This window comes from Ranitomeya imitator, chromosome 2 (genome assembly GCF_032444005.1).
Source record: "Ranitomeya imitator isolate aRanImi1 chromosome 2, aRanImi1.pri, whole genome shotgun sequence".
NCBI lineage: Eukaryota > Metazoa > Chordata > Amphibia > Anura > Dendrobatidae > Ranitomeya > Ranitomeya imitator.
In genome coordinates, this window is record NC_091283.1 from 726,174,447 (window position 1) to 726,188,704 (window position 14,258).

Below are 14,258 nucleotides of genomic sequence, written 5' to 3' on the forward strand. Positions count from 1 at the left end.
AAAAATGACTATATGGGTCTCAAAAATTTCACATTTTTTTCACCACTTAAATAAAAAAGAACCTTTACATGCTTGGTTTTCTGTATACTTGTACTGACTTGGCGAATCATAATTGCAGGTCAGATTTAGTGTTTAGTGAACATGGTAAATAAAAATAAAAAACAATTGTGCAATTGCACTTTTTTTGCAATTTCAATGCATTTGGAATTTTTTTTCCCGTTTTCCAGTAGGCTATATGACAAAATCAATGGTGTCTTTCAAAACTACAATTTGTACCACAAAAACAAGCCCTCACACTGACAGAAAAATAAAAAAAAGTTTTGGCTCTGGGAAGAAGACGCAAAAATGGAAAATAGCAACGTTGTAAAGAGGTTAAAGGATTAATCTTGTGATTTTATGAACTTATTAGCAATTTTTTCAAAACAGGCAAATATGACAAAAATTAATAGTGATAACACGACCATTTATTGAATAGAAAATGTACTTTTAAGGAAATAAAGAATCTGCAGTGCACCTACTGTATGTGACAGGCCTGTCAAGCAGGGACAATGTACAATAATAAACGTTCTGCACGATGTATTGTATTTAAAGTACAGAAGTGGGTGTCAAAAGACATGGTTTATATGCCAGATTAGGAAATGTGATTGACGTTCCAAAAATATGGATGCAAAACAATGTGCTATGATTTGTAGCCCACTGTTTAATTGTTCTGCACTGCTATGTTTGCAGTAGTAAAAATTAATTATCTCAGTTTGCACAAGAAACAAGAGTAACCATTCAAGCCATTACAAGTAATATCTGCAGACAAAATAAACAGTCACAAGTATAACTTATAATTCTTATTGAAATCTGCAATCAGATCACATTTTAAAATGTTAACACTGGTAAATTCTGAAGGAATGATGAAAAATAAAGATTCATGTATCCACATTAATGTGTCCTTTTTTTTCTTAACCTTTAGGCCGTGGAAACAAATCTTGCATCTAAGGACAGTCACTGGGTTTATGTTAATGAGGTAAGAAAAAAAACTATATTAAATATGTACAATATTAACACCACGGAAAGAAGTGCACTATGGTCTTTGGAAAAAGCGCTCCACAACCCCCTCTTACCTTGCGCTTGATTAATAGGTGTAGTGGCACTCTGAAAGGATATTACAGCAATTATATGCACACAACAGGGCAGATATCTGTTAGTACAAAGACTAATCTTCAGTGCTAGGATCTGATTATGGCTGTATTTGAGAAGTCACATTGCCACTGATCAGTGCACTATTTACCTAGGAGTGCAACATTTTATTTTTTGTGTACCGCTACTAAAATCTGCTTTTTAATTAGAAAAAAAAATGAATTGCCAAAGTTTGGTTCGGATACCAGAACTTTTTGACTGTACATAAATATGGAAAGTGGCCCGGTTCTGTCTCCAGGGCTGGGGCCCTAACTGTCCATGCTCCTGAAGGTACTTCTAAAGGTGAGGAAGTTTGGGCTACCAGCCTTACTGTTCTCCTTTTTTACCCTAAGTTAACACTTCACCCAGGAGGCCTGGGGCAGAAATGCTAGCGTATAAACATGTAAGACAAACAGGGATAATGAAAAGCAACTAACATATGAAGCACTCACCAAAGGTGGAGAGGTATTTAGGAAAGGGTAGACATGTACAAACCATATGGGAATAGGATAATGAGGAAAGCATACAACCAAAAACAGTATGCAACAATTTCCAGCAGCAACAGCAGTCTCCAACTCAGCACAGCAACTCCAAGGAGATAGGAAATAGAACTTTCACTGGCAAGGAAGAGAAGGTCTGGCCTTATTTTATAGAGAGAGGAAATGACCCGGTCAGGACTAACTGTGAGATGGAGCTGCAAGTTTCTAACCAGCATAGAAAGGATCAATAACTTTTCAACACCAAAGGATCAAAATCCTTTAAACATGCAACACAAACACAAAGGCTAAATGAAAGATCTGTGATTCACAATGCATGTGATTTTCTAACACCAGATCTCCAAAGAGGACGTGACCCACTCAAGACAGATCTGTACCAGATCATGAACTAGATCTTGAACCCCATTGAAAATAATTGGGACTTAAACTTTAGAGCTGGAAAATATTTTTTCTTTCCTTCTCTCTCTGCAACGGGCTTTCACCAGAACTCTAACCATTGCAATGGACTTCTGGGAGTCTGTGTTCGGCGTTTAGCATCAGACACTGACTTTAAAGTTCAGGTTTGCTCATCTGTAGCCAGGATAAAATTAATTGAAAATCAGGAAATCAAGTTTCAGTAAAAAAAAATTCCATATAAAATTTCAAATTTCAGTTTAAAAATATCTTGCAAGTTCTACCTATCCTTTTTTTTACCAAAAATGTAAATGAGCATGTCTAAAATATGTTATCATATTTCTAGCATTATGTATCTGGGAGCAGGGCTGTAGAAATATTGGTTTATCAAATATGAACGTGAATACTTCATTTTAGATCAATGTGTTGTGTGTTGCATGATGGATCCCCAGCAAATTAAGCTTTTTCTGAGAAAAAAATGATGAATTTAAGGGAATTTGGACTGTGCAGCTATTACATCAGGACATAATTTATGCTTGATACTGCTATTGCTCTTAACATTTTATTTTACTCTTAACCTTTGATTGATGGCACCAACCAATATGCCAAATGAAAAAAAACCATACAGTGACCAAACTTTACACCTTAACTCCCTAATGTTGTTGACATGTTAATGACACGGACAATTTTACATTTCTGACTACTGTAACATTATGAGGTACAAGAAGTATCGTTTCTCCTTGCGGACAGTGACATGATAAGCATGTCGAGGTGAGGAGACTTAAAGCCGCAATGCTCCTCTGGGAAATATGCAAATTGTCTCTTCAGAGAGGAAAAGGACTAGAACTCCAGTGCCACCTATTGGAAGTAGCAATCCTAACAGTCAATGTCGACCCTTTAACGAGCCTTGTCAAATGACTTAGGATAATAGCCAAACCAGAATCTAAATTTGCAGACACTGTGTTTTGGGGTACTGCCCCTGTCAGTGCAAAGTGGAGATCTGGTTTGGCTGATTGAGAGGCATCTAACCGGGATCCAAGAAGTATCGTTTCTCCTTGCGGAGAGTGACATGATAAGCATGTCGAGGTGAGGAGACTTAAAACCGCAATTCTCCTCTGGGAAATATGCAAATTGTCTCTTCAGAGAAGAAGAGGACTACAACTCTAGTGCCACCTATTGGAAGTAGCAATTCTAACAGTCAATGTCGACCCTTTAACGAGCCTTGTCACATGACTTAGGATAATAGCCAAACCAGAATCTCAATTTGCAGACACTGTGTTTCGGGGTACTGCCCCTCGTCAGTGCAAAGTGGAGATCTGGTTTATGAGGCAATAACTCTGAAATGCTTCAACGGATCTCAGTGATTCTAAGGTTTTTTTTGTGACATATTGTACTTTGTGATAGCGGTACAATTTCTTTGATATAACTTGCATTTATTTGTGAAAAAAATTGGTGAAAATTTGCAAAATTTAGCAATTTTCAAACTTTGAATTCTTATGTCCTTTAGTCATAGAGATGTGTCACACAAAAATAACTAATAAATAACATTTCCCACATGTCTATTTTACATCAGCACAAATTTTGGAACAACTTTTTTTAGGAAGTTATATGGGTTAAAAATTGAACAGCGATTTTTCAGTTTTTTCAACAAAATTTGCAAACTCATTTTTTTTAGGTACCACCCCACATTTGAAGTTACTTTGAGGGGTCTATATCGTAGAAAATACCAAAAAGCGACTCCATTCTAAAAACTGCACCTCTCAAGGAGCTCAAACCACATTCAAGAAGTTTATTATTTTTTCCGGTGCTTCACATGAATTTTTAGAATGTGGAAAAAAAAATAACTTTTAACTTTTTTCACAAAAATATTACTTTATACTCAATATTTTTTTTAAATTTCACAAGGGTAACAGGAGAAAATAGACAATAAAAGTTGTTCATTTTCTACTGAGCATGCCTGTACCCCATATGTGGAGGAGAGCCACTGTTTGGGCACACAGCAGAGCTCGAAAGGGAGAGTGTCATTTGACATTTTGAATGCAAAACTTGCTGGATCAATAATAGTTGGCACCATGTCATGTTTAAAGAACCCCTGATGTGCCTAAACAGACAAAAAAAATATATACAGTGCTCTCAGTCTGAGAGACAAAATAGGAATCTTGTGGGTGTGATACCTTTTAATGGCTAGCAAAATATAGTGAATGATGTTACAAAGCAAGCTTTCGAGACAGCTTGCGTCTCTTCATCAGGCTGGTATAACAAAATATTTGAAGAAACTCAATTATATACAGTAATGAGCACAGGCAAGGTGTGATACATGGACATTTAAATAAACAGGACATTTAGACAAACAAACACTGAGCTTTAAGAGAGAATCTTTAATTAGGTAAGGTTAGACAAGTGGTGTGAAAGTTTCATGGACCCCATATGCATATGAGATCAAAGGGCTGGTGGTGGTGCCTTCATTGTTTTTGGAGGAAATTGCTCAGATTTGGTAGTGAGTAGTGTTGAGCGATACCTTCCGATATCCGAAAATATCAGTATCGGATTGGATCGGCCGATATCCCAAAAATATCGGATATCGCCGATACCAATACCGGAAACCAATGCAAGTCAATAGGACACAAATATCGGAATTAAAATAAACCCTTTCTTTCCTTGTAGGTTAATTCTACATGAAGGAAAACAACTAAGAATAATGTAGAATGTATTGGGGGAGGTGGAGGAGACATTAAAGGCATAGAGGTTTAGCACAATCAAATGGAACAGCAGGAATTAATTTTTTTTTTAAGACGTTCGGAGTTACAAAGATATTGACTATGTTAAGCTTTTTTATATTTTGTCAGATATTTATGTTTCACTACTTCCATGCTCTTCACCTTCTTTTTTACTTCTCCCACACTTTCTCCTTCATCATCCTCTCCGGGGTCATCGTCTTCTTCGGGGTGGTCTTCAGGGTTGTCGTCTTCAGGGTCATCATCGACGGGGTCATCTTCTCCTGGGTCGTCATCTTCTTCGGGGTGGTCTTCAGGGTCATCGTCTTTAGGGTCGTTGTCAGGGAGATCCAGAGTGATTACCAAAAACCATTTAATAAAGCTTGAACTTGGAAATGTAGCAGAAGGTACAAGAAGGCTGAGGAACTGCCGAGAACCAGCTGACGGTACTGGAACACGGATGGGTAGCCGAAGGTCCAAGAGCCAATGGAACTACCGAGGAGTAGCTGACAGTACTGGAACCCGGTTACTAAGCAGGAGGTACTTGTGCCTGAAAGCACTGCCAAGGACCACCACACGTTGGTGGAACTTGGATACCGAGAAGGAGGCACCTAAGCTAAAGGCTCTGCCTGGAAACAGCTGACGGTACTGGAACCAGGATGGGTAGCAGAAGGTGCAAGAGCCAAAGACACTGCCGAGAACCAGCTGATGGTACTGGAACTAGGATGGGTAGCCGAAGGTACAAGATCCAATGGAACTACCGAGAACCAGCTGATGGTACTGCAACCCGGTTACTAAGCAGGAGGTACCCGTGCCAGAAAGCACTACCAATGACTACCAGACGTTGGTGGAACTCGGATACTGAGAAGGAGGCACCTAAGCCAAAGGCTCTGCCTGGAACCAGCTGACGGTACTGGAACCAGGATGGGTAGCAGAAGGTAAAAGAGCAAAAGACACTGACGAGAACCAGCTGATGGTACTGGAACCCGGATGGGTAGCAGAAGGTACAAGAGCCAATGGAACTACCGAGGACCAGCTGACAGTGCTGGAACCTGGTTACTAAGCATGAGGTACCCGTGCCAGAAAGCACTACCAAGGACCACCAGATGTTGGTGGAATTCAGATACCGAGAAGAAGGCATCTAAGCCAAAGACTCTGCCTGGAACCAGCTGACGGTACTGGAACCCAGGGGGACCTATTCAAGATTGACTTCTAAAGAACCAGCTAATGGTGCTGGAACTCAGATAGTTAGCAGAAGGTCCAAATGAAAAAAAAAATTGCAAGGCCATGAGCCAGCCGCAGTTACTGAAACCCACAGTCCTACAGGGGGAGCTTGTCCTATTGGCACTATGGAACCAGCCTTGATTGCAAGTTCCCGCAGCCCATATAGGAAGCACCAAATCTGCAGGCACCATAGACTTGGCTAACCCGACCGCATCCCGACAGGACAATGTATTGGAGACAAAGTGATCTTGACACTACCCGTAAACAGCTGGCGTGCTGGAACCAGGCTGGGCAGGAGGGAGTACCCATGCCAAAGACACTTCTGAGCAGCAACTGGCGGTGTTGGAGCCCAGGGATTACAGGAGAAACAGAGTGTAGGCAGAGGCCTAAATGGAGCAAGTATAAAGGGGAACCTGTCACCCCCAGGCAATTGTAGCTAAAAGAGCCACCTTGTGCAGCACTAATGCTGCACAAGGAAAAATGGCTCTTTTAGTTATGCTCTTTGCACAGGCTGAAGTAAAAACTTATAAAATGTGCCCCCCCATACTGTGAAACCGTCCCAGAGGCGGGACTTTCCTTCTTAATGAGACACAGCACAGCCGTCATTCATACCCACTTGGCGATGGGCGCCACCTCCTGAGCATTGTTGGAATCTGTCCCAGAGCCTACACTGTTATATTATCCCTTGGGCATGCGCAGCTAGCGCTGCCCGTCTTCTGACATCATTTGATGTCAGGCTGAGTGCGCCTGTGCAGCCAGGTTGCCCGAGATCCCGCCCCGCAGTGTCTTCTGATTTATTCACACTGCGGGGCTGGGATTCATGGGCATGCGCAGTGCATATCTTCGCCTCTCACTCCTCTCCCTCCGCCTTCTTCAGACTATGCGGCGTCAGCTAATCCCTAATCGCCGTGGCATGCGCTTAGGGATCAGCTGACGCCTCACAGTCCGAAAAAGGCGGAAGGAGATGAGTAAGAGGCGAAGATATGCACAGCGCATGCCCATGAATCCCAGCCCCGCAGTGTGAATAAGTCAGAAGACACTGAGGGGCGGGATCTCTGGCAGCGCGGCAGCACAGGTGCAGTCAGCCTGACATCAAATGATGTCAGAAGATGGGCAGCACTGACTGAGCATGCCCAAGGGATAACATAACAGTGCAGGCTCCGGGATAGATTCAAGCAATGCTCAGGAGGTGGTGCATGGCGCCAAGAGGGTATAAATGATGGCTGTGCCGCATCTGATTAGTAAGGAAAGTCCCGCCTCCTGGACTTTCACGGTATGAGGGGGCACATTTTATGAGTGTTTAGCTCAGCGTGTGCAAGGAGCATAACTAAAAGACCACCTTGTCCAAATGCAGCATTAGTGCTGCACAAGTTGGCTCTTTTAGTTACAAACGCCTGGGGGGACAGGTTCCCTTTAATATCTGTAGTAGTGTGAGTGTGGAAGGAGCAGGAGAAATTGCCGGATTCACAGCAGGGGATCAGCTGACATTACTGAACCCCAATAACATGGCAGCAAGTGTTGACTGTGTAGAAGGCACTTCTGAGCAGCAACTGGCAGTGTTGAAGCCCAGGCTCAATGCTAGAAACAGAGTGGAGAAATTGCTGGATGCAAAGCTGGGAATCAGCTGACGTTACTGAACCCCAATAACACGGTAGCAACTGTTGACTGTGCAGACGGCACTTCTGAGCAGCAACTGGCTTTGTTGGAGTCCAAGGTCAATGCTAGAAACAGAGTGTACGCCGAGGCCTAATTGGAGCAAGTTTAATATCTGTTGTAGTCTTAGTGTGGAGGGAGCAGGAGAAATTGCCGGATACACAGCAGGGGAGCAGCTGGCGTTACTGAACCCCAATAAAAGAGGAGCAACTGTTGACTGTGTAGACGGCACTTCCGAGCAGCAACTGGCAGTGTTGGAGCCCAAGGTCAATGCTAGAAACAGAGTGGATAAATTGTCGCACACACAGCAGGGGAGCATCTGGCGTTACTGAACCCCAATAACAGAGGAGCAACTGTTGACTGTGCAGATGGCACTTCTGAGCAGCAACTGGCGGTGTTGGAGACCAGGGTCAATGCCAGAAGCAGAGTGTAGGCCGAGGCCTAATTGGAGCAAGTTTAATATCTGTTGTAGTCTTAGTGTGGGAGAAATTGACGGATACACAGCAAGGGAGCAGCTGGCGTTACTGAACCCCAATAACAGAGGAGCAACTGTTGACTGTGCAGACGGCACTTCCGAGCAGCAACTGGCAGTGTTGGAGCCCAAGGTCAATGCTAGAGACAGAGTGGAGAAATTGCCGCACACACAGCAGGGGAGCAGCTGGCGTTACTGAACCCCAATATCAGAGGAGCAACTGATGAGTGTGCAGACGGCACTTCCGAGCAGCAACTGGCGGTGTTGGAGCCCAGGGTCAATGCTAGAAGCAGAGTGTAGGCCGAGGCCTAATTGGAGCAAGTTTAATATCTGTTGAAGTCTTAGTGTGGAGGGAGCAGGAGAAATTGCCGGATACACAGCAGGTTTGCAGCTGGCGTTACTGAACTCCAATAACAGAAGAGCAACTGTTGACTGTGCAGATGGCACTTCCGAGCAGCAACTGGCAGTGCTGGAGCCTAGGGAATCCAGGAGAAGCAGAGTGTAGACTGAGGCCTAATTGGAGCAAGTTTAATATCTGTTGTAGTGTGAGTGTGAACAGAGCAGGAGAAATTGCCGGATACACTGCAGGGGATCAGCTGACGTTACTGAAACCCAATAACACGGCAAGTTTTTACTGTGCAGATGGTACTTCTGAGCAGCAACTGGCGGTGTTGGAGCCCAGGGAATCCAGGAGAAGCAGAGTGTAGGCTGATGCCTAATTGGAGCAAGTTTAATATCTGTTGTAGTGTGAGTGTGGATGAAGCAGAAGAACTTGCCGGATACACATCAGGGGACCAGCTGACGTTACTGAAACCCAATAACACTGGGTCATGTGTTGACTGTGCAGATGGCACTTCTGAGCAGCAACTGGCAGTGTTGGAGCCCAGGGATTACAGTTCAGGTGGTAGAAACATGAACACAACAGGAGACCTGGATACTGTTGCCAACCAATTATTTAATCTGGAAGAGGAGTGGCAAAATCCTGCGAGATCCAGGCCTTGTTCATTTTCAGAAAATTAAGCCGTTCAACGTTATCGGAAGATAGTTGCATGTGACGGTCTGTTAGTACACCACCTGCGGCACTAAAGACGCGTTCCGATAATACACTAGCCGCAGGGCAAGCCAGCACCTCCAATGCATACTGGCTAAGCTCTGGCCATGTATCCAGCTTAGAGACCCAAAACTTGAAAGGGGAAGAGCCGTCTGGGAGTACACTGAGAGGGCAAGACATGTAGTCTGTCACCATCTGATGGAAACATTGCCTCCTCCTGACTGGAGCCATCTGTGATGGTGTAGACATTTGTGGCAGGGACACAAAACTTTGCCATATTTGGGCCATACTGGTCTTGCCTTGTGCTGAGGCGCTGCTTCTGCTCGCTCATTGTGCAGAGCTTCCTCCACTGCCTCGACGCACTGATCTGCTTTGTAAAGCACATCCTCCACCTCTTCCACAATCTCCTCCCTTAGTGCTTGCAGTGTTTTTTCAAGCAGGCAGGTAAGGGGAATAGTCATGCTGAATAGTGCATCATCTGCACTCGCCATCCACGTGGAATCATCAAAGGCACGCAAAACGAGGCAGATGTCCTTCATAGAGGTCCATTCAGTGGTGGTGAAGTATGCATGGCGCACAGTGCGACTTGTTTGCGCCTGATGCAGCTGGTGCTCCATTACTGCTGCCTGTTGCTCACACAACTGCTCCAACATATGCAATGTTGAATTCCACCTAGTTGATAGGTCACATATGATGTGATGTTCCGGAAGGCGGAATCGGCGCTGCAGAGCTGCAATGCGTGATCTTGCCATGCTGGAATGCCACAAGTGAGCGAACTCTAGGCGGACCTTGTGCAGCAGTGCATCAAGATCCGGATAGTCCCTCAAAAAATTCTGCATGACCAAGTTGAGAACATGTGCCAGACATGGGATGTGAGTGAGGTTGCCTAGGCCCAGAGATACCACCAGATTTCGGCCATTGTCACACACTACCATGCCTGGCTGGATATTCGCTGGCACAAACCACACATTGCTCTCCTGCTTGATGGCATTCCAGAGCTCCTGTGCTTTGTGGCTTTGATTCCCCAAAGAAATTAATTTCAATATGGCCTGTTGACGTTTGGCCACAGCTGTGCTCATATAGGTCGCAACAGGTAAGCGTTCACAGGTCCATGTGAAGGTAGACTGTGACGGCTCCTGCAGTGGTGATTCAGAGGAACTGGAGTATGAGGCGGAGTCAATGTGTACATACTGGATTCCTGCAATCCTTGGAGTTGTCAGAACACTTACAGCGCCCCTCTTAAGATCTGTCCCCGGCTCCAAAACATTTACAGAATGGGCAGGGAGGGAAAGACACCTTCCCTGTCCTTGGTGACTGATCCATGCATTGGTGGTCAAATGGACCTTGCTACTGACAGTGTTTAGTAGCGCATGTTTAAAGTTTCCCTCCACATGATTTTAGAGGGCAAGGACGTCTTGCCTGCTGAAATAAAAGTGGCTGGGCAAGTTGTATTGTGGGACTACCAATGCCATGAAGTTACGGAAGGTGTTAGTCTCCACGAGCCTGAATGATAGCATTTCAAGGGACAGTAGTTTTGCAATGCCAGCATTCAGAGCCTGTGCTCGGGGGTGGTTTGCTGAGTATGAGCGCCTTTTCTCCCATGCCTGTGATACCAATGGCTGTAGACTGGCCTGCGAGTGTGAGGATGACAGGGAACATGGTGCTGTAGGTGGAATTACACTGTGTCTCTGTCCAACAGTGCCAGAGGTTCTTCCATGGTGATACTGTGAGGAAGCCGAACCAGCTGTGTGTGAGCTGGAGGAAGAGGCTACAACATGAGCTGAAGAGGTGGTAGGTGCCGCTGTAGGTTGGCCTAGGTCATCAGTGTGTTTTTGTAACTCCACCATATGCTTGGTCCGCACATGTTTCCACATATTTGTGGTATTGAGGTTGCTGACACTTTTCCCTCTTTTGACTTTCTTATTACACAGCTTGCATTTGACAAAGCAAATGTCATCTGCAACTGTGTCAGAAAGGACCAGGCACTGCAAGTCTTGGGAGCACCCGTTTTGGGTTTTGGAAGAGGCATGCTCCTAATAGGTGATGACTGGAGGCTACAGGCAATGCAGTTTTCCACCTCCCTCTCCCTCCTTTTTGGGCTGTTCAGGGAATCCCTTCCTCAGAGCTGCTCCCACCACCTTCCTGTACCACGCGCCATGATGGGTCAAGGACCTCATCATCTACACTACAATCTTCCAACAACTGCTTCTCCTGGGTAGTCTTGGTAGCACAGTATGCACCAGAAAGTGGCACCTGAGTCTCATCATCAGATGCGTACTGAGGTGTGCTGTTCATAGGCACTGCCCACCCGCCTCTTCAGATTCAGAGAGACAAAGCAGTTGGGCAACACTGCACACTGCCTCTTCTTCAGTTTCTCGAATGCTGCTTGGCTGGCCCCCTCTTTCCAAGCCAAGAGATTCAGAGAACAGAAGTAGAGATGGCTCCTGTCCTGGGCTCTCTGACTGCCTGGGCAATTTGGCAGGTGGTGAAGAGACAAATGGGTGCTTTTCAGTGCTCTGTGCCTGAGAGGATGTGGCACTAATTGAAGTTGATGCGTTAGCTGCCAGCCATCAGACAACGGCTTCAATTTGTTTGTCCCGCAGCAGTGGGGTACGGCGAGCTCCTACAAAGTTACGCATGAAGGACTGTCCCCTGCAAAAACTGGGGGATGATGAGTCCCCGATGCCCGCAGCAGGCACAGAATCTCCATGTCCTCTCCCTGCAGAAACTCCACGCCCACGACCACGTCCCTTACTCCCTGCCTTCTTCACCTTGGTAGACTGATAAAGATAGGCAGAAAAGTACTAAGGGCTTAGTGTGCTTATTCCTGAACAGCTGCTAACAGGTATAACAAAAACACTAGTTTTATAAAGTGTGGACTAAACTTTAATGTGAGCTAATGTGGTCTTCACAACTATAAAGTGGAGTGTTTGGTGAACTTTATTAACTTTTTGTTTTTTTCACAAAAGGACACTGGATGTGCCCAAAGATGTAAAACCGATAGTATCACAAACTTTTTGTAGCGATTACAGTGCAGGAAGGTAACCTACAATGCAATAGATGAGGCTCCAAAATATAGGCTAATACTAATCTGGCTGGGGCTGCAGGGCACAAGGCTGCAGAAAGGCTTCTCTATGTACTCCTATATAGTGTTTTTCCACAATCTTGCAGGATACCGATGGAAACCCACTAATAGGATAAATGTGCAGCAGGCAGCAATAATTAAAAAAAAGGACAATGGAACAGTGTGAGGCAATGACGCACGTTGAGCTGACTACAACCAGCTGTGGCTGCAGAACATACTACAGCGTGAGCTGCACTCACACAGAGACCTTGCAGGCAGCCGTGAACAGTGCTGCAAGGCCAAAAAAAAGCTCCTCTATGTACTCCTATATAGCGTTTTTCCACAATCTAGCGGGGTACAGATGGAAACACACTAATAGGATAGATCAGGAAAAATGTGTAGCAGTCAGAACTAATTGAAAAAAGGACAATGTAACAGTATCAGGCAGTGACGCACGCTGAGCTGACTACAACCAGCTGTGGCTGCAGAACAGACTACAGCGTGAGCTGCACTCACACAGAGACCTCGCAGACAGCCGTCAACAGCGCTGCAAGGCCAAAAAAAGCTCATCTATGTACTCCTATATAGTATTTTTCCACAATCTAGCAGGATACGGATGGAAACCCACTAATACGATAAATCAGGAAAAATGTGCAGCAGGCAGCAATAATTGAAAATAGGACAATGGAACAGTATGAGGCAGTGACGCACGCTGAGCTGACTACAACCAGCTGTGGCTGCAGATCAGACTACAGCGTGAGCTGCACTCACACAGAGACCTTGCAGACAGCCATGAACAGCGCTGCAAGGCAAAAACAAGGTTATCACACAGCGGTTGCTAAATTAGCCTGCGTAAAGCACAATGAAGCTAATCGCTATCTCAAACTATCCCTCAGCCAGAACAGCAGCATCCTGTCCCTAACTAAATTTACAGCAGAGTGAACTCAAAATGGCGGCGGCGGTTTTTATAGTGCATCATGACATCATTTCAGCAGCCAATCACAGCCATGCCAGTAGTTACATGCCTAACATGCAGAGCAGTATGTGCCCACACTTCTAATGATTCCTCATTGGCTGAATTAAATCAAACTGGCTCAATGCATTATGGGAACTTCCAATTCCAGTATCCGATATTGCAAAAGTATCGGAACTCAGTATCGGAATTCCAATACTGCGAATATCGGCTGATACCAGATATTTGCAGTATCGGAATGCTCAACACTAGTAGTGAGCTTTAAATCCTCCTCACAAATTGAGTCGTGTGTGAACAGAATCAAAGATGATAATGAATTTGTATTCCCAAACCCTGCGATGATTCTAAGATTTGAAATTGCCTTTCAAAATGACAACTTTCATATTGTCTATGTTGTGTCCCTGCACCACAGAAATGTTTGGCCACAGGTAAATGTGTTTTTGTCTGTAATTGTATGGCGATGGTCTTTACCTTGGCAGTCACCTGATCCTCAGGTTTATGGTGAATGCAGCACGTTGGAGATGACAACGTAAGCGCTGACATGTGGAATGAGTTGTGTACGGGCATTACTTGAGGTAATTCCATCTGGAAAGTCCCTGGGATGAGAATGGTCGACACCCGATATGGCCCGATTACCATAGAAACCCATGTCCCAGTAGCACATTTCCACCTGATGTTTTTGGTGGACACACATACGTATTCATTCACACACAGGTCCAGACCTGAACATTTATTTTCATGCATGCGTCTGCCACAAGATGGTGAACTCTTTACAGAACAGACAACAGAGGCATCCTCCTGTGTCACCAAACTCACACCCCTACTAAACACAGAGGGAACTACCACCCTCCCCTGACCCATCCTCCTAGGAAGACTCTGACACATAGGGTTAGGTTGTAGTCAGGGTAAAGTCTTGCTCCTACTTCCTGGCAGCACCTCTGCTGCCCACACCGGAGAAGAAGGGGTAGATTGTAGAAGGACGGCAGAGATCGTAGTTCCCAGGCAACAGTCCTTACACGACTGACCCCAACTGACTACTTCCCTGGACCG

At 44.9% G+C, this 14,258-nt stretch overlaps 1 protein-coding gene across 1 annotated transcript in view; it reads left to right on the forward strand.

Annotated features, from left to right (window-relative positions):
• GRID1 (glutamate ionotropic receptor delta type subunit 1) overlaps positions 1 to 14,258 on the forward strand; it is a 2,008,846-nt gene that overhangs the window by 1,393,839 nt on the left and 600,749 nt on the right. Inside the window, exon 5 of the mRNA XM_069753192.1 lies at positions 962 to 1,015. Within this exon, the coding sequence (XP_069609293.1) occupies positions 962 to 1,015 (54 nt within the window). The remainder of the gene's footprint in view (positions 1 to 961; positions 1,016 to 14,258) is intronic.